General features: G+C 40.8%; 1 protein-coding gene across 5 annotated transcripts in view; it reads right to left on the bottom strand.

Annotated features, from left to right (window-relative positions):
• The window catches only part of KCNN2 (potassium calcium-activated channel subfamily N member 2), a 363,080-nt gene that overhangs the window by 19,179 nt on the left and 317,007 nt on the right, over positions 1-26,894 (bottom strand). For all 5 annotated transcript variants that reach the window (XM_074360476.1, XM_074360473.1, XM_074360474.1 and 2 more), the window contains one exon: positions 4,698-4,839. In XM_074360476.1, coding sequence (XP_074216577.1) covers positions 4,698-4,839 — 142 coding nt within the window. The remainder of the gene's footprint in view (positions 1-4,697; positions 4,840-26,894) is intronic.

Genomic DNA, 26,894 nt, shown 5'->3' with positions numbered 1-26,894 from the left:
GATCACTTTTCAGATAGTAACCAGTGTCCCTAGGAATCGGCACATAATTGCTCCATATTTAAAAGTAATTATGCCCAAAATGCAGCCATTCATACTCTAAATAGTTAAAGAGTGGCCATAATTTTATAGAGAGAGAAATAAAAATGATAAATGAATGACTTTCATTTTAATATTAGACAAGATACGCTTGCCAATCAGGCTGTATTGTACTCTTGAAACAATCACATGTACTCAGAGGTGAGGAAAATGGTAGCCTTCAGCTTGTGTTGTATCTTTATGTAGAGACATACAGTGGTGGATAGGATAACCTTCTCTATTCTAAAGTTGGAGATACTGAGAAACAAGCTGGTACTGACAAATAGTGAAGACACCATGATATAACAGTATTATTTGCCTACCACCTTCAACCAAAAGAATAAAGCCATTTAGATTTCATCCCAGTAGTTATGAAATCCACAATAGTAAGTCCCTAGGTCCTTAGTATCTCTTCAAAAAGAGGAAGGATAGAATACGGAAAAAAGTAAGTAATTTCAACCTTAATGGTTTTCTCTTGAAGGCTAATGAATGACTTTGTCTATTAGGCAATCCTATGATCTTACGTTTTAAAAATAATATCCAGGGAGAGAAAGATTTTGTCTCTTAAGCTCTGTTACCAGTTAGGTCTGGTTAACCCCACAAAATCTGGCCTCCCATCCCAGCCTCACGTCACTTTCCCACTTTGTACACCCCTGGCCCACTGGGTGAGCCAGGCTCTTCCTTGCCTCCCTGTTTTCAGATAAACCACTTCCTCTTCCTGGGGGTTGCCCTTCTCTCCTTCCACTTTGCCTAGCTGCGTGCTTCCCACCTCAGTTTCAAAGTCAACTTTCCAGGGATTTATCTCTTTGGGTAGATCCCATTTCTCTCCCTCAGTCCCCAAATATGATCAGAAGCCTTACTTCCTCATGTACTTGTCACAAATGTATTTAACAATCATTAGTTAATCATTTTAAAAAGTGGGTATTCCCCTGTAAGATCCATGAAAACAGGACAGGGACAATTTCTTTTTTTTTTTTTTTTTTTCTGCTGTGTCCCCAGTCCCTAGGCCAGCGCTACAACAGGGACTCAACAAATATTTGTTAAAATGACAAATATTATCTAATTATGTAATTGAAAAAATGTAATTCTTCAACTGTTCAATACACTTCAATTTCTGTGTACAAAATCCACTTATTCTAGTATTTTCATAATCATCTATGTATAACATTGTAAACACAACCTGAAACATTTAAAAAGCTTTGCTTGATATGTTTTGGATTTATAATTTACATTTCAGGGGAGGAGAGGTTATTTTTTGATACGACCATTTGTTTCTCTCTTAGAAAATATTCTGGAAAACTCTCTCCTCACGGTCTGACAATATAGCTCTGCCCAGAGCATGGCAGATTAATTTTAATGTCCTTGGCTCCCAAAAATGTAACTTGTGACATAAATTAAGCTATTTAAAAAACTTAAATTACAGTTTGAGTTTTTACCAATGAAATGTGAATATTTGAGATGATTTCATGAAATAAGTCCTTGGTTTCGTTAGCTTTATGAAGCAAACACACAGTGCTTGCTTCTTCATGTCTACTTTTTGAAAATGGGAAAGCTTTGTAGCTGTTAACATTCAGATCAACTGTCTTTTACTTCAAAGTAGGAAAAAAACCAGAAAGGTATAAATTCTATCAAAATTTCATAACCACAAGAACAAGAAAATTCAAATATAAAAGAGCACAAAGAATCACAGTACTTCAGAGATAATACACAAGATGATTCAGGGATGACCCCGTGTTCTCCCAGAAGGGTTGTGAATTATATTTCTTTTCCACAATTTATGAAAGGCCAGAGAGATGACTCTTGAGAAATCTAACAATGTGCATTTTAGCTAAACGTGCATTTCAAAAGTCCGAGGGAGAATAGGCAGAAAGAAAGAACAAAAAAAAAGCCTTTAATAAAAACAAGTCTTATCGGGCTTGGATGATCCTGAAGTGACAAACTGGTAAACTTCTTGCGATCAAAGGCAAAACAATTTGTCTGACAAAATAGAAACATAGTGTATCTAAATAAAACTAACCTTTTAGATGGACTATGAAAAAAACCTTAACCTTTTAGAACACTATATCGTCAGCCACTCTCTGTACTAGCTTCCTGGTAATATCAATACATAGGCTCTTGATCCCCAGGAAATTTACCTGGGACATAACCAGTTCCCAGAAGCCCGCCCTCAGAAGACTGCCCTGTGGCCTGACTCCGTGAGAACTTGCTGGGCCTAGGGACAGAGCCAATGCAACTCTACACAGTATTTCAACCAGGCTTACAAAGATCACTGAATTTCTCTATACGCAACTGAACAATTTTTGATTGGGTTAATTAAGAAATGCCTGTCCTTAAGAGGGAGATGGAGTGGAGCTCCTCGGCCTAAGAACAGAAGGACTGTTTCACCATGAGCTTAGAGGGCAGCAGTGACGTCACTGTAAATTTCACTGTGTTTAACATTTTTGTGTCCATACACACTAAAAGTGTCCTATATTAAAAAACAACAAAGTAAGATCACTAGTGAAACCTAAACAACAAAGTAGTTCAAGCAACTAAATAAAAGATTTCTGCTGTCAGGTGAGACTTTGAGAGAACTGTTCTTGAGCCATGAGGGACAAAGAAAAAATAAAGGAGAGAGAAAAGTACAAGATCCAGGCAAGGTTAACCTCAAGCTTGGCTCCGAACCATGGCAAATGAAGCGGTTTGCACAAACCCTGAGTCATACCTGATTCAAGAATAAAAGGGGGAGTATCTTGCCAAAAAGCAACACCAAGGAAATTGTTTCTAAGAAGCAGAAGGGGAAAGATTCTACAATTACCAGTTCTGTTTTTCTAAACAGCATCATTCATGTCCCTTGTGGGCCTTTATGGGTCCTCCCACAATACATCCATGCAAATTCCATTTCCCAGAGTATCATACTATATAATGCCATCTTTTGAGGAAAAAGGAGGAAATGATCCCATAGTAAAACATACTGGACCATACCAATCGTAATGAAAAAAAATCTCTAAAATTCACAAAACTGTATGTTTCTCTTACTAGCAAACAATGTTGTGACCCCAAATTATCTCTTCCACATACAGTCATCCTGATGACCCTGAAAATGGCCCCCAGATTTTATTTTCACATCCCGCTGCCTTATCCCAGTTCAGTACTTCTCAGTGAGGAGAAGACTCCCCCTCTGTGTATGTCATGGGCACCGTGTCCTTCCAGCTAGTCCTGACTCTTGGAACAGTCTTCCCAGGCAGCTGCTCTGAAGACTCAGGCTGCGCTGGCCACCATTCAGAGGCCCTCGCAAGGAGAGCCTGCTTCTCTCCTGCCCACGTGGGGGTGGACACAGCGGAGGCGCCGGGCAGGGATGCCTCACTTCAGACACTCGGGGAATTTCCTGCCTAAGGAGCTTCCAGTCCTAGTTCACATCCTCACGTAGGCAGAAACCAAACACGCATGAGGATAATGCTCTTTGCTGTACCCAAACTATAAAAAGCAGATAAAGATAAAGTGAACCTAGGTCCCTGAAAGTGGGGCATCCATTTGCCGCTACCTCTGGCTTAGACATTTACAGATTCACACCACATTATAATAAGTTTTAGACAGCTTGCTAGCCTTCCATTTTCACACAACTAAGAGAAATACCACTCCTGGCCAAATTATAGTCTATAAGGGGCAAGGAACTTGTCAGTCTGCTAGGCGTCCCAGAGGAGCGGCCCAGCCCCACGGGCAGCAAACCTCTCTCAAGAGTGCTGTGAGATCTGGCCTCCCACCCCCGGCCGCACGCCACTTCCCCACTCTGTACGCCCCTGCCCAGGGGCCCTGCACTAGTGTACCAAGCTCCTCCTTGTCTATCTTCAAATAAACCATTTCCTCTCCCTGGAATGCCCTTCCCTCCTTCCACCTGACCTGACCACACCTTTCCCACCTCAGTTTCAGAGTCAGCTTTCCAGGGATTTATCTCTCTAGGTAGGTCCCATCCCTCCCCCTCAGTCCCCAAATACGATCAGAAGCCTTACTTCCTCATCACAAATGTATTTAACAATCACTTGTTAATCATTTTAAAAAGCAGGTTTTTCCCTGTAAGATCCACAAAGACAGGACAGGGACCGTTTCTGTGGCTTTTCTGCCGTGTGCCCAGTCCCTAGGCCAGCGCTGTAAGTGGCACTCCACAAGCATTTCTTAAAATGACAAATATTATCTAATTAGATAATTGAAAAAAATGGAATTCTTCAACCATTCAGCACACTCCAAAACAGTTACTACGGTCCACACTTTACAGATGAGGCAAGCACGTTTCTGAGAAGAGAGTTTTACTCAAGTTCACAAGTTCCTTTCCTCAAGTAGGAAGTGGCAGAGCCCAGACTTAGACAAAGAACTTTCTGACCTTGAAGCTAAAGCTCTGAGGTCAGATCTACTTATCAAACTAGCACACAGCCCCAGAGAACAACCCAGCAGCACTGTGTGCTCAGAGCTTTGTGACGAGGAGAGTTCACATGAAAACGGCTGGGGTTCTCTGCCAGCTGATTTACTCATGCTGCCTTCCTGCTGCTGGGAAGTTGAGTAGCTTATCATGACTTATGCACGTGTACGGAATGGTCTGAGTACCTTCTTGAGTGTTCATAAGAGTCGGAAAGTAAAAAGACACTTACCATGATTCCAGTGAGCAAGCAGACTCCTTTCCCACAGTATGTGTTAGGTACCATGTCACCGTAGCCAATGGAGAGAAAAGTTATTGATATCAACCACATCGCGCCCAGGAAGTTGCTAGTGACATCCTGTTGATCGTGGTACCTGAAAAATAGCAAACAAAGCCAGTCCTTTATAATTAAATATAGAGTAGAGCTGCCAAAGGCAGTTCAATTCAATCCCCCAAATTTACTAAGTAGCTTCTATAACCTGCTCTATTTACAACTCACTATTGTAAATAAAACTGAGGTTCCACCTAAGCAATCTGAAAGACATCAGTAATTGCTTCGACTTTGAAAAGAATCTGAAAGAGAAACGGTAAAATATGAAAACTGCTTTTCTCACTTGGTGTGAGCTGATTAATGCACATTTATCTTTGAATCCTGCTCCGGCAGTGCTCACATCACATCCTGCCCTGATGCCCAATCATGTACCCAGCTTGTGGGACAACATGCAGTCCCCCGATCTCCCTCCTCACCCTTGCACTGGGAGGAGCCGTACTGTTCCCTCTGCTACTTCTACTTCCTTAATGCGCCAACTCCTAGTCATCCTTCAAAGTCAATTCAAGCGGGAGCCTCGTCTGTCTACTCTTCTCCCAGCCCCTCCCTGGGGCTCCCCAGTATCCTGTGTACTTCTCCATCACAGGACTACACCGTATCTGTCTACCTGGAGGTCCTGCTCTAGCCATCGTCCTTGAAGATGGAAAACGAATCTTTGATTACACACTCCACACCCAGAACTGGAGCTTAACAGAATTTACTGCCTCACCAGTTACACACAGAGTTTCTGAGTCAAAAAGAGGGACAGGGATGTAGTTTATCCTGATCATTCTTTGAGGTATCAAGTTTTTCTAATGAGGAGGATTTTTATACCAGAAGCAGATATCCTATAATGTTTTGCTCAAGTTAGCACTGTTAAGCAGTAACTCTGGCCCAGGTGGGGCACGGCGATCCCCCAAGCAAACTATCGTGAGTCCACGCAAGTTGTCACCCTAGAGAAATTTGCCCTGGACGCACGCTCTGTGCAGTCATGGGAGACAGTGGCCCTCCTCTGGGGTCCAAAGCATCACACCCCAACTCTCTCTGGTCACTAGAGGCATTCCTTACTCTGCTATTAAGGACCACCATTTCTTCCTAGCTCTCAGATACCACTGGGGATGGTTCTCCTTCCCTTCTTTCTTGCTTTGCAAAGCATTCTCCTAATCCCCCGCCTTTCAACTTGGCTACCTGTCCGTGTAGCCAGAGCCGTGGAAGCGGGGAGGCTGCCCAGCGACCTGAGCCCCAGGATTGCTCCCATATACAACCTACAAGGGGCCACTGCATCCCCTGAACCTTTTTTTTTTTTCTTTTCGTTCTTTATCTCATGCCAAGTTTATCAAGTATAAGCTTTCCTCTGCAGTATCGTTCTTCGGACAGCGAAGATAGTGGACCCTACCTCTGTCTTTGGATACATGAAGTCTCATGCTTACCACTTTTATACCTTTTTTTTTTTCTTCCAAAGAAGAGAGAAGCTAAGAAATGGTATTCCCTGCTACTTTGGTCTAGGGAAAGAGAAACCTCTGGCTGGAACGAGTGGAACCCCAGAGCAAGGAATCAGGGCGTCATCATATCTTCTGAAAGGAAAGGGAAGGGCAGTTGCAGGGGCACCAGTCCTGGCTGAGAAGCATCCTGCCAGGCTCTGGTGCTGGGAGGGCAGAAACTCTGCCATTCTGCCCCAAGGAACTGCCACCAGGACCTAGACGTGGAGTCCACTCTTCCCAGGATGGCCTGGTGGGAGGTTGTCACTGCCAAAGGGAGTTGAAGATGTACTCCTAGCTTTTCAGGAAGACAGGGGCGTGCAATTCCCCTGGGAAACTCTTGTTAAATCACATGGACACAGGAGTAGGGTGATGCCCTCCAGGGTACACTTCCAGCTCTGGATTGACTTGGGGAGACTGCTAAGCCTGTGTGATGAGGCTTCTGTGGGAGAACGTGGCTTTTATTTTAAACCAGACCCTTAGAAGTACGCTTTGGATTATATCGTATTCATGATATTGGGGCTCTCTACAAACAGTCCTCATCAAGCAGTTACCTGAAACAGAATACATTACCCTGGCGTGAGTGTGGGCTGCACAAAAGAGGGGAGGCAGAAGCCTCAGGTCCTTTCAATTTTCAATTGTGAGATAACGTTCTTTCTTAACAAAGTATGATTTGCACAGAGATCTGATACATTTAAGAGCTGATAGCCCTAATTTGCTGATGCACATGAAATATCTGTTAAGCCCACGATGTGTTCAGCACTTCACTTGCATTTTCTCATGTGATGTTATGTTTTAAGCCACAGATATTTTGGGCTGAATCAGCTAGTATCTTTCACCCTCTCTATATCAACAGTGTCCTCAGTCACTATCCACTTGAAAAGTGTGATCATGTCTGAGTGATCCTTCAAGTCACTGCTGCATTATGAGTGACCAGAACACATCCGCTAGGCACATGCTGCTCCTTTGGTAGAGCAACTACAAAGACGAGTCTGAGATTTCATACCACAAACAAAGGTCTTTAAGGCACACTTTCATCACTGGTGCCCACAAGGCAATCTCCTCAGCTGTGGCAAGAGTGTCAAAGTCTTTCTAATCTGTTCTTCCTGAAAGCACTCTAGATTTGGTTTTCAATGTTTGGAGCAGTAAATGACGTTGAAAGTTACAATGGAAAGCATCTATTGGAACATGGAGGCAGGCTAACTCTTCTTTAATTGTTTACCATTAATAAACACACAAGTTTTAAATATAAAAATTTCTCCCATCCTCATTTGATTCTCTGCCAAATACTCTCAAGTATTACACCGTTATATCATCCAGGCAGTGCTTGTTATATGCTATGTCCAGTATATTCTGTCAGACGCGGTACTCCCGTACTGAAGGGCCTAATTAGGAGTAAGTATTTTTCCATGAGTTGGTATTTCAGGGCTTGGGCTTCGATGGTAAATTACACCTTTTTCACTTATTAAATAATGAACCTGCCTGGAAAATAGCTCAGAATGAAAACATAGCATTTTATACTACTGCTTATGTTACACTCCGACATACTTAGTTGTAAACAGTCAAGAAGAGGCAGGAAATTAGAGGCATATTAGCTACTATGAGAATAATCAAATTTCTTTCTCAGCAACTCAGAAATAAACATTAGACTTATCAACAGGATGATATTATCACTTAGAACACTTCCAGGTTTTGAATTATGCCAGGTTCACACCACTGTGAATGATAAATACATACATTTAAGTAGTTTAAAAATTTCAAAACATTCCCTACAGTCTATGCTCATTTCACAAACTTCCTCAGACAATTCCATCCTTCTTCTCCACAAGGACAACTATTCTGGGAAAGACATGAAGAAGTGACTCATGTGGCAAACTTCAAATGCTAATCAATATGAATCTTGTTTAATTAAAAACCTATTAAATAAGATTAAAATGAGCGCAAGCAATGCCTGATGATGTCAAGCTTTTAAAATAAAGACCTGAGGGTATGGAGAGAGGACTTACTGAACTGTTTTACAGCACTGCATGCTTCAGAGGCTTAAAGGTTATGAGATCAGCTTTAACATTTTAAAAGAAGTAAAATGTCCCTTTTCTTAGTTTCCTTTCATTTCTTCATTCATTCCTGACTGGGGTCCACCAATGTTTCTTAAATCACAAATATGACAGCTTTCCATAATATTTGTTTCAATTCAGCAGGGCTGTCTTTCCAAGTGAACTATTTAGTTCTGCTCTCTGAAAGAGGCAGCCTCTGCCCACCATGCCTCCCTCCCTCTCAGCACCTTCCATAAGCACCAGGAGCTCCGGCCATAGTGCCAGCTGGCAGTTACGCCATCATCCCTTTTCCCAGCTCTTTCGCTGCAGGTCCGTTTCTCTTCTGCCTAAAAATACCCTCCCACACTTTCCCAGCCCTGATGTGTACGTTAAGAATCTGCTCAGAGCCCTCCTTTGTCCAGACTACACAAAGACCTCGTCAGCGTGGCACTCCAGGCGGCACTGACCACAGGTCCTTCCTCTGTATCCCAGAGCCTCTCGCGGACACGTGGCTCATGCCATCAGCCAATGCTGGCGTGGGTCATAAGACGTATAATGTATACTTTGCTCATCAAACTTGCCCCTTACTCATGGTTTTATCTTCTCTTAGAAGAATGCAGCAGGGAATCGGTGTTTATTGTATTAATCAGTATGACAGTGTGAAATATTTTTCCTCTAACTGACTTGCTCTTGGCCACATGCTAGGCCCTCAGGATCACAAATATAAAGACAGAGAAAGGGGATAGAAATGAGTCTTGCCCATCGATCAGCATGAATCAGATTTGTCACATTAAGTTCCAAGATCTGCAACTTGTACAAGTTATTTTTACACTTGTAAATAGTAATTCAAAAATGTAGATTAAGAGCTGACAAGCTATGTTCATTAATCCTTTTCTATTAAACATACTGTTAATATTATGAATGGCAAAACTATCTCAGCTCTCAACTCTGATCTCAAATGTCAGCCTTAGTTATATAGTGAAAAGTATTATGGAGATTTAAATGCATGTGATCAGTCTACCATCAATTCTCTTTCCTGGATCCATCAGTCTCTTCTAAAATACCACTAAAATTATAGTAAGGCAATAAAAAAAAAGCGTATAAACCCACAAGAACAAAAAGAAAGGAAAAGAGAAATCAGAGAATGGAAAATAACATATTTTTATACAAACAAAAGTGCACGGGGAATTCTGCTTCAAGCCAAGATGGAACAACAAAGAACTGGATTTACGCTCCTTCCTGAAACAACTACAAAACCAGACAAAATATTTGAAATGGTAGTTAACGATATACAGATCACCTAGTAACAAAGAACAGTGATTCCTGAGAAATGGTAAACAGCCAAAGTGAGTCATACAGTTGCCCCAGTTTAATGCCTGAACAGAGTCTCTAGAATGTAGCTAAGGGATGGAAATCAGCAGAGCCCAGAGGTCTCCCCAAGTTGAAGACAGAGCTGGGAATACAGACAGGCCAGAGTCTACAGGGCCAAAAACAGAGAGGAGAGACTGCACAGAGAGAGATTCAGACATCTGGATAAAGAGGTCTCCTTGAATATTCAGCTGAGTACGAATTAGTGCAAGTAAAACTTTAAGGCTGGAGAAGTGAAAATGCCACACGTGAAGTAGCACAGCGTCGCCTGAAGGCAGACCTGACACAATGCCAGGTGAAGAGAAGACTGATGATTTAGTTACAGTACAGCTAAGTGTACAGTGCTGTAAACCCTCAAAAAACCCACTAAAACAATAATACATCAAAGAGTAATAACTGATAACCCAATAAAGGATGTAAGATAGAATAAAAAAAGATAAGCAATCCAAAATGAGGCAGAGATGGAAAAAAGGAACAAAGAACAGATGGGACAAATAGAAAACTGCCAGAGGACACATCCTACCCCCGATTCTGATATGACCAGCTAATACACTTATTATGAAAAAACTTTCTTCCCCTGACTCTAGCCTTATGTATATGACATGTCTCACTACCTATTTCAACAGCAAGCATTCCTCCCCAGACATAAGAAATATGTCTGACAAAAGAGTTACTTTGATAGAGTAAATAATAGAGGTTTAAACCCTCTTATTTCTAGAACTGCAGGAATTGAACCTACCCCTAAGAATTCAAAATTCTTCGTGCTACCACACTACACCATATTCTATAGTAAGGTCAGCTAAATAAGCTATCAGGACAGATTTACTCAAGCATATCTGTAACCACATTAAATACAAATGGTGTAAGTGCCCCCAGTTACAAGATCCAGATTATCAGAGAACCCATGGGAGGGTCGCTGCTTGGAGAAACCAGGCGTCATGCGCTGAGTGGGTAAGGTCCCAAGTCGAAAACAGGAGAAATGATGATGTCAAAGTGTGTGGAGTAACAGATGCCCTGCCTGGTGCTGCCGGAGACAGGAGACAGAGGTCTGTTCTCTGAGGAAAGGCTAGAGGATCGGATGCAGGGCCCAGCTAAGGTCCAGAAAGATGTTTGAGGCTGAAAACATGAGGATTAAATTCAAGTTTCCAAGCTGAACAACAACGTTCCTAGTTTCCTTTCTTCACTCTCTCTTTCTGACCCTATTTTAGAACTCACTAATACAGAGAAAGAATATTTCTCTCTGGAGAAACAGAAGAGTTTCAGTGAAAAGACATTCATGCACTAACAGCAAGGATTTTCTAATGAAAAATGCAGCTTTCCACTTACCCCCCCTATAGTGAACTCCAGCAGACAGTAAGCTCCTGTCCCCACACAGAGCCTCCAATTCCCACTCTTGAACGTGAAAGAATAGCAAATGATCAGCACACATTTGAAGTATGCTTTCTATAAAAAAGATACAGACAAAAAAAAAATGACAGGAAAAGAAAGAAAAGAAGGGAGGGAAGGGAGTTGGGAGGGAACAAAAAAATCTCAACAAAATGTAGAGTAATGTGTAGGACTCCTGAACTTTCTAAGTTATACCATGCAAGAGCTAAAGTAAACATGACATCCATGAAAAGGAACAGGATGCTACCAAGAAGTGCAACTAAAGGATAAAAAAGAGGAACTTTAAAACAACTTAAGACTATGAGAACACTCACAATATGATTAGAATATAAATTGGCAGAAATCTCCCAGAAAGTAGAACAGAAAAACAGAAAGGGAACAAAAAAGATACATTCGCAGAGAACACAGAGGGTCTAACAACTATCCCAAAGAAGAACACAGAAGTGGAAAGAAAGAAAAGAGAACATTCTTCTATGTTTTTGGTTTTCCAGGAAGCCTGGAAGGCCGGCATTGCTAAAGGAAAATTCTACTGAGCATTTGCATACAGAAAAACAAAAGACCTGTGCCAAGGGGGACCACTGGAAATTTTTATACTAGGAGTAAAGAGAAGATCTTTAAAAGTTTCAGAGAGGGAAAGTAGATCACAGCTAAACAATAAATGGTTGTTGCCTCTAACATTTATTCTCACTTCTGTGTCCTTATGAGGTGGGGGGAGGGGAGGCAGTCTATTTCTCCCAGATTTGTGGAGGGGAGGGATGGAGAATCTGGGAGGAGGAACAGAACAGGAGTAGTTCCGGCCCCTTCTCTGCTCTGCCTGCCCACGAGAAGGCCTTCTTCGGTTCTCTAGGTGGTAAGCTGACCTGGGCAGGGTTGATCCCCCCAGGGTATGAAGGTACACCTATGATTCCATCTACTTCAGTGGTCAGTCATCAGAACACCAGGTCAGTGGTGGTGTGCCGCTCTGCTATATGCCGGTGATGAAGCTGGCATGTTGCCATCTGCCAGCTGATGACCCAGAGGAGCGAGAGGAATATGATAAATTACCTCCCTCCAAACCCAGATATGTGCATGTAGTTCTGACTTCAAGTAAAAGCAAATAAAAATAACTGATTCAGTTAACTAAAACATATACACATACAAAGAAGTCCAATGAAGGCACCTATTTAAGTCCAAAGGAGAAAAGTGCTGAGTGCTAGATGGGTCACAAAGGAGGGGTGACATGTATCTCTTATTTGTCACTGATCCACATCGGAGGTGCCCACCTGTAGCTGCATATTAGAATCGCCTAGGAAGCCTGAAAAATACCCATGCAAAAGTCCCATCCACAACCGAAGAAGCTCCCCACGTGGTTTTAATGTCAAGGCTGAGAGCTATCTGTTAGCTTCATTTCAGAAGCTTCTCATTCAATACCATGGTGAGAATCTATATTTATAAAGAAACTTCCGGAGGCACTGGGAACATGTAGATGAATAAAAAAGTAGTAAGCATTCATGAGAAGCTTACAATGTAGTAAGGGAGAAAATTGATTGCAAGGAATAATAAGGTAACAGGCAAGTTAGAGTAAATGTGAATATGAGAGGTAAAGACAGATCAAGAAAAAAATGTATATAACAGATTAGAAGTAATGACATGAGTGTCTAATAATATAACACTGACACCTAAAATTACAGTGTTAAATTCAAACAAAATGTAACATCTAGTAGGCCCAAGCCCTTTAGTAAAAACCTCTCTGAGTAAGGGTGCTCTAAAGTGAGAGCAGTGTAATGCTATGTGTGAAACTTCCCTTAAATAATTTAAAGACAGTCCCTCCTGGCCAGGTAATTTGAAATGCCCCCAAATCCATGGGACTTTCCTCATCTCCTCCTGATACTCCTATTTTTCCCCATCACTGAGTCATGAAAACACAGACATGGCTTTAGGACTTTGGGGATCCCAGTACAGACTTCCTTTACTACCGGCAAGGATCGGGAGAAAAGCAGCAGACAGGCAGGGTGGTGCTGCCTGGAAAGCCCAACTTTTCTTTAGGCATGAGCCAGATTCAGTTTTTATTCAGTGCATACGTCTTAACTAACTCTAGACACCAGAGTGAGCTTTCTACTTTGGTTTTTATTTTACTCCTTTAACCTTGCACTTTGGAATTTTCCCCTCTTCTGTTTATTTAGAAAAGTAAAACAAAATCTAAACACTTCTCTCTCTCCCCTTCCTTCTCCTCTTTTCTTCATTTTCCTTCCTCCATGCCGTGTGTGTGTGTGTGTGTGTGTGTGTGTGTGTGTGTGTCTATGTGTGTTTCTGTGAAATGTCCAATTTCTTTTGCTTACTGTGGCTGATGAGAATTTCACTGACATATGGACACAGAAGATTGGCCTTTGGGCAGAGACCATAGTTGGGTATGTTCTGTCTAAGAGCATAAGCTTTTAAGAAATAAAGCTCAGTGTCCCTGAAGAAAAAGAAACGGGTAACAGAACACAGAGGGATTTTCAAACTTGAAGAATTATATTCATCATGTTTCCCTGAAAAGATGACAAAAACGTTTTGTTGTCTGACTCTATTATTCGTTTACACATTTTCATTTATGTTAGAATAAGTAAGTTCAGAGATGACTTATCTGTCAATAGGTTAACAGTCTTAGGCTTCCCACCTCGATAAATAATTGTCAAATAATTACATATCTTACAAACTTATAGGAACATAGTGGTATCATGTGAACATGCCCTAAACAGACCTGAAAAGGCTTACCAGCATTCAGGTCTCTTTGATAAAGGGGCTTGCTGAAATACACAAGCTCTAAGAAAGAACTTTGAGGCCAGAGAGTCATAGCAGTAAGTCTGGTTTCTATAAGCGAAGACGGAGAAAGACCCCGGGATATAAGGCCCACCATGAGAGATTTCCCTGAACGGAGAATTCCATTTAAGCAGCGGTTCTCCATTCCAATGGACCTAATGCTCTTTTTTAAGATCTTGAATTATAATCCAGGTAATACAAGTTATCTATACACATGATTCATAAAGTAAAAAGCAATATAATATCCTAACTGTAATACAAAGATGTAAGACAGAAGTAGTTTACAATAAGTCACATATTTCAATATCTAAATACTCAGGCAAGGCTAACCTAGAAGACTTAAGAAGCGGTCAGTTGCTTGCACCTATCTGGAAAAGCACTTGAATGCAGTTCAGTCTGATGAACACATATGGTTTTGGCAATTCAAATGCCACAGGGGCACAGTCATGGCTAATGTGATCTTCTGAAATGTGAAAAACCTTTGGTCAAATTCCAGATAAAACCAATGACAACTTTCCCTCAATTCACAAACTAATGACATTATTTTAAAATTAAGTGCATGCTACAACTGAGTTATAATATTGACTGTTTATGTTTAAAATGAAGACATCTCTAAACTAAGAAAACTATAAATAGGTTTTAGGAACACAAAATGTTCAGCAGGTCAGCCCAAGGTCAAGTGGGATCAGTTCACTGTTGGGTGGGTATGTTCCATGCAAACAGAATACAGAGCATCCCTGGCTCCACCCAGTGACAGTGAGCAAACAAACAAGCAAGCAAACAAACCAAACCAGTCTTCTCCAAAATGGCCCCAGGGACACCGCCACCCTCAGTGAGAACCACTGGTCCAGAGTTTCAGGGCACCTGGGACTCTGCAACAGCTACCGGAAAATCTGGGGCTGCCTTCATTCCAACACATCCAGAGAGCAATGAAACTAGCAAACCATGGAATCCGGCACAAATTACATTCGCAGTGCCCGGCTACTCCCCAGGCAATCAAAGAAATGCCAAGTTCCAGAACAATATTACAACCATTGCTTGCATTTCTGACAAAGTCTCCCTTCCCTCGTTTCTTTGTTAACTTCCCAGCCAGGAGTTATTTTCATTTTTCTGGGGGCAGTCCCCAGTCCTTCAGCCCCTGCAATGTGCCAAGCACACGGTACACACTGTGAGCACCTCTAAGGGGAAGGTGGACACCTTGGAGACTGAGAAGGAGCCACGCTTGGTCAGGCCCAAGATTTCCTTACCAAAAAGGCAACTTTCAAACATTCCTCTATCGAAAAAACCTTAATACAGTCATGTCTGACACATGCCAGGCTCTGCTGATGGCAAACAGAGCATGTCTATGCTGGCCTGGCAGGCTGTGGTTCTAGAAGGCCCCCACCGTGATCTCCCACTGGAGTGACAGCCCGCACCCAGAATCACTTCCCTTCTGGGAGGCTGGGAAGAGCAGCAGGGCGGACAGTCACTAGGTGGCAGTGCCACACCAGTTTATCCCCACGGCTGCCTGGCTGAGTTTGGGCCAACCAGTGCCAGAGTCAGGGTTATGAGGCGACTTTGCTGGGAAATGCCTTCAAGTGAAAGCCCCTCTCCCAGGCATCCTGGTGGCATGGGTTGTTCAATTAAAAACAAAAACAAAAACAAAAACGGTGGTCACAAGTGATATACACACGGCCTGGCCACTCCTACATCTGGGAGCCCTCAGTTATTACCAAGTATCTTAGGGGCATCACTTGTGGTGAGAGAGTGTGTATGTGTGTGTCTGGACATGGATTCCATCCTAGATCCAATCTAATGAGCTCTGAAGTAGCAGCATATCTTCACATTTCACCCTTCTGAGATTGTCTACATCAAACACCAGACTATACCTCTTAAATGTGCAAGAAGAAAAAAAAAAATCCCTGTGAATTTTCCTAACCAGGCCATGTTGGAACTGAACAAGCATCTGAGGATACAGACGTCAAGGTCTGGTTTACTCACTCTGAGATCAAGTCCAGGAAGGGCTGCTCTGTATTCAGAGGTACTGACCACCACACCCCCGCTTGGCTGCCTTAACCAAAGTAGCTGAGTCTTAACAAGTCTGAGCCTCCCTTTCCTCCAGCATGAGACCCACACCACGCACCTCCCGGGTGGCTGTGAGCACTAAGATCATGAAGTACTTACCAAATGCTCCTTGATCAGTACATCAAGACTGACTCTGTGTTCTACTTGACCAAATCCTCTATTTGTGGAAAAGCAGACACAAAGAAAAGTCACTGCTTTTGCAAGTGTACCTTCTTGCACGCAGGTGAGGTGGCAAACACTGGGGCTTTCCCCAGCACAGGCAGCTTTTGGTTTTCCCCCCTTCCAGTCTCACCCACGTTCTGTTGTCACTGTCAGTGAGCACAGTGACTAGTACCACTGAGATGGCAAAGAAGAGGAATGGAGAAAGGAGGAAGGGGAGGAAGCGGTAAGTCAGGAGGTGAGGGGAGGTTAGTCCATAAAACAAGGAGAATAAGGCAGAGGGATGTTCAGCAACAAGCAGTCTGAATGAGAAAAAAGAAAAAAAAAACTCTGAACCTTTCTATGTCGTCCTGTTCTCCTACTCCTCAGGTGCCCGTCCTCCCACCTACACTAATAATTCCATCCTCTGGGGGGAAAGGGGGAGGAGGAAGGTACATTTTTGTGTCTAGTATCTGTCATGTGTCCCTGAGGGATTTTTGACTTCTGTGTAGGCTCTCCGTCAACTGAAAAAGAATCTACCCTAGTGACCCCAATCAACCCAGCTCTGAGAGGCCACGTCAACAGTACGCAATTATCAAGTGACTCTAAAGCTTAAGTTTTCAAAATATAGCAAGTGAAAATTCCTACTTAGAACACAGGACAATAAGAAGTTCTAGCCTCCAGCACTTCACCGTCCCAGGCTATGCTTCTAGGGAAGAAGAACATTCCCAAATGTGGTTTTATTCCACAGAGAAAGAGGAGAAGCAGAGAGTCAGAAAACTGAGCCACCAAACCAAGACAAGAGCAGAGGGAGCTCTCAGGGACACTGAGCTGAAGTGACTCCAGTGAAGCTGAGGAGAAGGACAGTATATTTTCTAAGAAGGGCATCTGCAAGGTTTTCCAGTTAAAATTTCCCACTTCAATTCTAAAAATTTGTCTTTGAGTGCCTGCTAACTGCATGCACCTTGCTTGACTGCGCATGATCAGCTAAAATATAGACCTTAACCCCCAAAGCATCACAAACTGAATTAAAACTCAGGTCTAGGTTCATAAAGGAGGAACACATGTGGGAAACAGACCTTCTTCAAACCCAATCCACTGTCACCAAAGACCTATCAATCCTCCACTAAGTGAAGCCCTCAGAGGTCTGCAATGAAAACGGTATGTCTTGTTAAGCCTAGAGAAAATGTTTTTATACAAGCATAAATTAAAAGAGGAAAGAGATGAAGGGGAGAGAAAAAGAGGGGTAAAGCAAAAGAGGCTGAAAGTGAGAAAAGAAATGGTGGAAGTTATTTTGAGTACAGTGCTGGGGAAATGTACATAAATGACTGGAGAAAAAAGACTACATAAACCATGAAAACTCACAAACATTAGACTCAAGTCAGTCTACGACTCACTTACACAAGTTAAGAATCAGCCTCATTTTCTAACATTACACATAAACAGATCTCAGTCTTCACTATTTTCTACTATTGTTTCCAATTACTCCAGAAAAAGAAAAATTAGAAAAAACTCAAAAGTTGTTCATTTTCCTTCAATTTTTAGTACTTTCAGAATTTAAAATGGTAGTCAAAAACATTCCTAGCTGAATGTGTATCGCCTGCAGAAGCAAACATGGGGAGAGTGTGCACTTAGGAAAGCAAGCTACACCAACTACACTGGAGGTGATCGTTGATGCCACATGTGACAGACTTCCCCCCAGGGAATCACAATTCAGCCTGCAAAATCAGTGAGATTTTTTCACAGAGAATTCGGGAATCAATAAAAAGAAATACTGCAAATGGAAACCTGGGTGGAAAATGACCTCTGCACTTGGGCTGTTTGCAAGTAACCAGAAGCCATCGAGGATCAGGATCACGACACTCCAACCAAACCAGGAGCTTAAGCCTAGTTGTGCAACGCTTGTCAGTCATTTCTTCATCTCTTCAGTACAACGACCATCGCAATGATGTGATCTTCTTAAAATCTACTCCTGTTAAACTGTACTAACGAAATGTGAACCCACCGAGCCAGAAACATTCCCTTCTGTGAAAATGACAAAACTGGGTTTAGAGCAGCCAATGCAACAGCTAGATCTAAAAACACACAGTCCTCCGTGTGATGAACTGAGATGATGAAGGGCTAGCTATGCAGGCAGAAGTCAATCCGTGCACACTGGCCTTCTCCTTCACCTTACCAAACCAGTTTAAGACTTACTATGTGGATAGCTTGGTAAACCACAAAGTGCCCCAGCGGATAAAGTATCTGCATGGGTTCAGCACAGGCTGTAAGGCAGCTTACAGGAAAGATCTAATCTGAAAACAGACAAATTAGAATGGGAACTATGAACTACATTACTGCCCTGTTTAAAAAAAAACTTTCCATAAATTTATGAAAACATTCAATATCTATGCTGTCCAATTCAGTGGCCACTACTGAGCACCTGAAAGGTGGCTACTACAAACGAGGAATTGAGTATTTAATCTTACTTCATTTTAAACAATTTAAAATTAAAATAAAATGTACATGTGGGATGACTGGCCACTATACTGGACAATGAGGACAAAAGGGCCACGCTGTGGCATGGGAGCCACAGAACACACATAATCACACCTTAATAACATAGCTATTTTAATTCAGGCATAATATTCACACTGAACTTTCTATCCACCGAAATGAAATGGGACAAAGACATACAATACACTCCTGGACTTCCAGGACAGGAAATTACATATACATTTACATGATATTCCATGCTCCACTGTTACTTGTTAACTTATTCTGTTGTTATGCTTCTTGGGTAAAGAAAAGAAGTATTTTAAAGAAAGAAAGTGAATTCTGATTACCTTGTGTGTATTCACTCATGCAGGCACGCAGTGCTCCCCTAGCTCATGGAGCCTGCACCAGGTACTGGGGCCAGCAGGGAGGCAAAGTACCCTAATCCGAAATCCACACTGAATGAACGATTACCTTAGTCTGCACAGTCAGGCAAAGCCCCCACTGTTCTTCCTATTGGGTCTCCTTTAGTCAGTTTCCACAATCCTGCCCATACATACTATGGGACATAGCTGGTGCCCAAGGAGGAATTCACAGAAACCTGATAGCCAGGTAGGTGCCTTTTAGGTTGACTCATTTCCAAATCAAACAACCTGAACACCCGAGTGTTTCTCTCATTGTCAGTATTCAAACTCTGCTCACTTGGCATCCTACTAAAAAAGTCACAGAAGCAGCCTCCCTTCATATATTTACAAGATTATTTTGACTACTGTTCTGTGGTATGTATACTGATAGCAACCTATAGAAAAAAAAAAGTCATGGGAATGGGTGCGTAGATGATCTCTTTTTACTCTGCATCTTTTGGTATCTGTCAAAGTTGTTTCAAAACAGATGTTTCTCTAGTGGGAACATTTCATTTAGACAGCTACTTAGCTTCCACAGAAACAGTTCTGAACCAGTGTGAAGAATAATGCAGCCCACAATGGCTTTCTTCGGCTCCATTTGACTTAATAAATATTTATTTCTTAACATGTATATTTTCCTTAAGAATAACCTTTTCAAACAGGGTAACCACAAATCAAAAGCATACAATAGAGTCACAAAAACCAAAAAGAAACCAAGATAATACAAAAGAAAATTATCAAACCAAAAAAAGGAAAAAGAAAGAGGAACTACCAAATCAACTGGAAAACTAAGTTCAAAATGGCAATAAATACACATCTATCAATAATTATGATAAATGTCAACAGACTAAATGCTCCAATCAAAGGACATAGAGTGGCAGATTGGATAATAAAACAAGAACCTACAATATGCTGCATACAAGAGACCCACTTTAGGATAAAGGACACGTACAGATTGAAAGTGAGAGGATGGAAAAAGATATTTCATGCAAATGGAAATGACAAGAAAGGAGATGTAGCAATACTGATTTCAGACAAAACAGACATTCAAACAAAGGCCATAAAGAAAGATATAGAAGGACACTATATAATGATTAAAGCAGCAATACAAGATGAAGATTTTACACTCATTAACATATATATACTCAATATAGGAGCACCTATAAATACTAACAGATACTAACAAATATGAAACAAATATTAGCAGACGTAAAGAGAGAAATTCATGAGAACACAATCATAGTAGGGGACTTTAACACCCCATTAACATCATTGGACAGATCTTCCAGACAGAAAATCAATAATGGAGATATTAAATGATACAACAGAACAGTTGGACTCAGTTGATATTTTTAGGACATGACATCCCCCCAAAACAGAATATACATTCTTTTCAAGTGCACATGGAACATTCTCTGGGATAGATCATATACTCTAGTCACAAAAGAAGCCTCAACAAATTTAAGAGGACAGAAATTACTTCAAGCATCTTTTCTGACCACAATGCCGTGAAACTAGAAATCAGCCACAGAAAACCAATGGAGAAAAAAACAACAGTATGGAGATTAAACAAAATGATACTAAAAAACCAGCAGGTCAACAATAAAATCAAAGAAATTAAAAAATACTTTGAAACAAATGAGTGAAAACACAACCACACAAAATCTATGAGCTGCAGCAAAATCAGTCCTAAGAGAGACATTCATAGCAATATAGGCCTTCCCAAAAACCAAGAACAATCTCAAGTAAATAACCTAACCTATTACCTAAAAGAATTAAGAAAAAAAGAGCAAACAAAACTTAAAATCAGCAGAAGGAAGGAAATAACAAAGATCAGGGAGGAAATAACTAAAACAGAGATTTTTAAAAAACGAAAGAAAAGCAATCAAATCAAGAGGTGGTTTTTTGAACGAGTAAACAAAATTGACAAACCTCTGGGCAGCCTTACCAAGAAGAAAAGAGAGAAAACACAAACAAAGTAAGAAAGGAAAACTGAGAAATTATAACCAATATCACAAAAATACAAAAAACCATAAGAGAATACTATGAACAACTATATGGAAACAAACTGGACAACCTAGAAGAAATGGACAAGTTTCTGGAAACATACAGTCCACCAAGATTGAACCAAGAAGAAATAGACCACCTGAACAGACCAATCACTAGAAATGAAACTAGAATCAGCAATTAAAAAAAAAAAAAAAAAAACTCCCTACAAACCAAAGTCCAGGACGAGATTGCTTCTCTGGAGAATTCTACCAGCATACAAAGAAGAACACATACCGATCCTTCTCAAACTCTTCCAAAAGACTGAAAAGGAAGGAGTACTCCCAAACTAATTTTATGAAGCCATCATCACCCTGATACCAAAACTACACAAAGAAACTACCAGAAAAGAAACCTACAGGCCAATATTGCTAATGAACATAGATACAAAAATCCTCAACAAAATATTAGCAAACAGAGTCCAACAGCACATAAAAAAGATCATATACCATAATCAAGTTGGAGTCATCCCAGGGACACAAGGATGGTTCAACATACACAAATCAATAAATGTGACACACCACGTCAAGAAAAGAAAGGAGAAAAACCACATGATCATCTCCAATAGATACAGAAAAAGCACTTGATAAAATTCAACACCCATTTATGATTAAAAAAACTCTTACCAAAGTGGGTATAGAGGGAACATACCTCAACATAATAAAAGCTATTCATGACAAACCCACAGCCAGCATTAATACTGAATGGTGAAAAACCAAAAGCCTTCCCACTAAAATCTGGAACAAGACAAGGATGTCCACTCTCACCATTTCTATTCAACATAGTCTTGGAAGCCCTAGCCACAGCAATCAGGAAAGAAAAAGAAATAAAAGGGATCCAAATTGGAAGAGAAGAGGTAAAATTGTCACCATATGAGGATGACATGATATTATATATAGAAAACTCTAAAAGCTCCACACAAAAATTACTAGAGCTAATAAAATAATTCAGCAAGGTAACAGGATATAAGGCTAACAAACAAAAATCAGTTACATTTCTTTACACTAACAGTGAATTAGCAGAAGTAAAGAAACAATCGCTTTTAAAATCACATCCAAAACAATAAAATACTTGGGAATAAACCTGACCAAGGAGGTGAAAGACTCATACATGGAGAACTACAAAACACTGATTAAGGAAATTAAAGATGACTTGAAGAAATGGAAAGATATCCTATACTCTTGGGTTGGAAAAGTCAAAATCGTTAAAATGGCCAAACTGCCCAAGGCAATCTATAGATTTAATGCCATCCCTATCAAATTACATTTTCAAAGAACTAGAACAAACAATCCTAAAATTTATATAGAATCACAAAAGATCCAGAATTGTGAAAGCAACACTGAAGTAAAAGAACAAAGAAGCAAAAGGAGGAATAACCCTCCCAGACTTTAGACAACACTACAGAGCTACAGTCATGAAAAGAGCATGGTATTAGCATAAAAACAGACATATGGATCAATGGAACAGAATAGACAGCCCAGAAATAAACCCACAGACCTACGGTCAATTAATGTTCGACAAAGGAGGAAAGAATTATATGATGGAGAAAAGTGGCATTGGGAAAACTGGAACAGCTGCATGTAAATCAATGAAGTTACACCATACACAAAAATAAACTCAAAATGGCTTAAAGACTTAGATAATTAAGACAAGACATGATAAAGAAGAAAACAAAGGCAAAACATTATCTGACATAAATCTTAGCAACGTTCTCCTAGGGCAGTCTACCCAAGGCAATAAAAATAAAAACAAAAATAAACAAATGGGACCTAATTAAACTTACAAGCTTTGGCACAGCAAACGAAACCATAAGCAAAACAAAACGACAACCTGTGGACTGGGAGAAAATATTTGCAAATGATGTGACCAAAAAAAAGTTTAAAACATTTCCAGAATATATAAACAGCTCATACAACTTAATAACAAAAAACCAAATAACCCAATCCAAAAATGGGCAGAAGACCTAAACAAGCAATTTTCCAATGAAGACATACAAATAGCCAATAAACACATGAAAAAAATGCTCAATATCACTAATTATCAGAGAAAGGCAAATCAAAACTATAATGAGGTATCACCTCACACCAGTCAGAATGGCCATCATTCAAAAGTCCATGAACGATCAATGCTGGAGAGGGTGTGGAGAAAAGGGAACCCTCCTACACTGTTGGTGGGAATGTAGTTTGGTGCAGCCATTATGGAAAACAATATGGAGATTCCGCAAAAGACTAAAAATAGACTTGCCTATGATCCAGCAATTCCACTGCTGGGCGTATATCCAGAGGGAACCTTAATTCGAAAAGATACATGCACCCCAGTGTCCATAGCAGCACTGTTTACAATAGGCAAGACATGGAAACAACCTAAATGTCCATTGACAGATGACTGGATGAAGAAGTTGTGGTATATTTATACAATAGAATACTACTCAGCCTTAAAAAAGAATAAAGTAATGCCACTTGCAGCAACATGGATGGACCTAGAGATCGTTATTCTAAGTGAGGTAAGCCAGAAAGAGAAGTAAAAATACCATGTGAGATCGCTCATTTATGGAATCTAAAGAAACAAAAAAAGGACACTAAAGAACTCATCTACAAAACAGAAAGACTTGCAGACTTAGTAAACAATCTTATGGTTACTGGGGGAAAGGGTGTGGGAAGGGATAAATTTGGAATTTTGAGATTTGCAAACGTTGGCCACTATATATAATAATAGATTAAAAAAACAAACTTCTTCTGTATACCACAGGGAAGTATATTCAATACCTGTAATGAAAAAGAATATGAAAACGAATATATGTATGTATATGCATGCCTGGGACATTGTGCTGTACACCAGAGACTGACACATTGTAAGCAATTATAATTCAATTTAAAAAAAAAAATAACCTTTTCACAAAGTCTCTCCTGATGGAAAGTTGGCTGAACACTTTACACAAGGGTTGCCTTCTAAAATTAAAGAGGAAAATCAGTAATAACTGTCACACCTTTATTTTTCCCCCAGTCACGAAATGGAGATAAGGTATATGTGGGACATTTTTGTTTCTCTACTAAGGATTTAATGATTTTCAGTTTATACACACACACAAGTGCATTACAAATATAAGGGGTGCTTATCCTGCAATCACTTGGCAGGTGTCACTTCATGTATTTTCCAGGGCATATCTTTCAAACCCACAAACCCATTTCTATACATAGAAGCTATGTTGCTACTGCATCGAGAATTGTGATCTCCATCATATATAACTCAGGGGCCATCTGAACTTTGAACTGGAGAATGGCTGGCTTGGACACATGGCGGCCTCAGAACAGAACAGATGATAAAGCCACATACTGTGCTTGGTGCAGTGTGGGGTGCAAGGAGCAAAAGGATCTTAGGGGCTATTTTGGGGCTGGTGGAGAGAAGCAGCAGGCGTCCTGCAGGTCTGTGTCCTAACCCCTGGCTCCAGGGAGAGACAAGAAGTTCAGTGTTCAGCACGACAGGTGGGGTGCACCCTGGCCTCTGGGGACACTCAGGCCAGTCAGCAGTGAGACATATAAATAGCACGGCTTCCAATCTGTGCCATCTCTGCAGCAAACTGCTGTCCCTCCTCCATAGCCCTCTCCTCCATCAAGTAGTCTCCAGACACCATACTGCCTGCCCCAAATCAGGCAAGGGGTACAGGGGGTTATTTCACTAAGTCTCATCCCTACAATCAAGGAGCCGAAACGGAGCCATTTCTTCTCGGCCTGGCCTCTGCTGGCCTCTCCAGTCTTGCTAGTCTCACACTTGGATTTGAAGCTCCAGCTGAAGAATCCATTCACAGGGTATACAATGTTCTCACCCTTCCACACATGCTGTCCTTTCCTCTTATACCTTAATCCCCCTTCTAGCCTGGCATCTAGTCCTTCGCATCCCATCTCCAAAGTCACTCTTACGCCCCTCTTCCTCCTAAGAGTGGGTCAGGCAGCCCCTTCAGTACAGTCTCCTGCACTGCTCTCTCTTACCACCACTGTCCTGACAGGTGCACACTGTTTCTGGTTTAAAGACACAGGCCAAGCGGTACTTAGGACCACGGTAGATTCCAAACCATAGATTTTTAGTGAATGAACAAGTGAAAAGAATCCTCATTTAAACCAACATATTGTAGGGCCGAGATGATGGAGGATTCGTCAATTACAACAGACACTGTCCCAGCCCCCTTGTCTCCTGACTATCTCCCCACATCCTCCTCCTCTCTGGTCCCTTAGTTATGTTTCTAAAACATAAATCTAACTATGCTACTTTGTCTCATAACCTTGGATGGCTCCCCTCTGTTCAAAAAGGAAAGTCCCACCTTCTTAGCATAGTATCCAAGGCCATTTACAACTTGGTCCAACCCACCATCCTTGCCATTTCTTCCCATCACCAGCCACAAGCCAAACTCTGCTGCTCTTGGTCCCTGGCTCCTAATTGTCCTTAACACACTTCTCCATCTTCAACACCTATCCTATCTGAGAAGTGTTCCCTACTTCCTTGAGGCACAAGTCCTCAAGGATGGCACAGCATTGGTGTTAAAACTGTAATTTTACTTTGTAATTTGTCTCTTCCACTGGTCATTAAGAACCCGAAGGGGGAATGTGTCTTACATCCTATTGACTAGCTCAATATTTGGTTTCTGATAGAAGTTCATTAAATTTCTGTATGCTGAATTGTAAGAAGTTTAAATCCTACATGTTTAATCACTAAATAAATTGCAATTTTGGAAGTTATTTGCTTAAATAGAACCACAAAGTCAGGATAAATCAAACTTAATACAGTCGTGTTTTTGTCGTGTAGCCAAACAGTAAGATAAATATATTACCTAGACTATGAATGCCCACACTCTTATAGTTTTCATTGTTTTGTGTTGTTATATGTTGCAATTTGCTGACTGAGTGTGTCTCAACTTTAACAAATTGACAAAATTTAGTGAATGTATAGAAAACCTGGAGTTTTATTAGTGTTGGTTCAATAATTCTAAACCTATCAAGTTAATTAAAATTATTATTAACCCCTTTTCCCAAGATTAAAGATGAATTCCTCAATGTGTAGGATACCATGTATTTCAGGCATTTGTTAATTTTGATTCTTTTGTTTTTGTCCTTTTTAAAAAACTCTTCAGTTTGATTCTGACTCTAGAAGAAAAACAGTCCTTATGTATCCCAATGAAGCAGCACCTAATGATTCTAAAATTCTTTCCGTATGTGAACAGTGAAGATTAAGTGACAAAGTGCTGGAAACAGCCTACAAGATTATACACTGCAACAGAAACAACTGCAAAACAACTGTTATTACTGTATTAAAAACCCCAGTTATTACCATGTACATGTGTCACACATAAATAGAAATATACCTTAGTTCCAAAGGGTCTAATGATTACAAAATCCCCAGGACAAAAGGTAACAGAGGTCTTGGCAGAAAGCGAAGAAGTTGATAAGGCTGGGAAATAACCCAGTCACCTGATTTTAAATGGCAATCAACATACACCGAAACTAACAACACTGCAAATCAACAATACTTCAGTTAAAAAGTTATTTTTAAAAAGGCAATCAACAAAACAACTTACAAATAAAACAGGATGTACCCCTAAGATGGAGGAAAAACTTGAGGCCTAAAATTAATCCCGTTTCTGTCATTCAGTTTAGAGGAAGAAAGTGAGAATGAACTAATGACTAAAACTTAAATTTCTTCTCTCTGTAGTTTTTTCTCTGCCTATTTATTATCTTCCTTTCCTACACTCATGAACTGATAAATCTTAGAAGCCATCCAGTTCAACCTCATTAAATAGCTAAAGAAACAGGCGTAGAAATGGGAACTGACTGTCCCAAGTGGGACCACAAGTCCTCAGCAGACACGGGTCAGAACCCCGGTCTTCTGACTTCTAACCACTCACTCAAGCTTTCCCTCCTTAGCAAAGCCGAGGTTTGCTAACTGGCGTAGAGGCTTCAA

This window comes from Camelus bactrianus, chromosome 3 (genome assembly GCF_048773025.1).
Source record: "Camelus bactrianus isolate YW-2024 breed Bactrian camel chromosome 3, ASM4877302v1, whole genome shotgun sequence".
Lineage (NCBI taxonomy): Eukaryota > Metazoa > Chordata > Mammalia > Artiodactyla > Camelidae > Camelus > Camelus bactrianus.
This window is presented reverse-complemented; position numbering and strand designations above follow the sequence as displayed.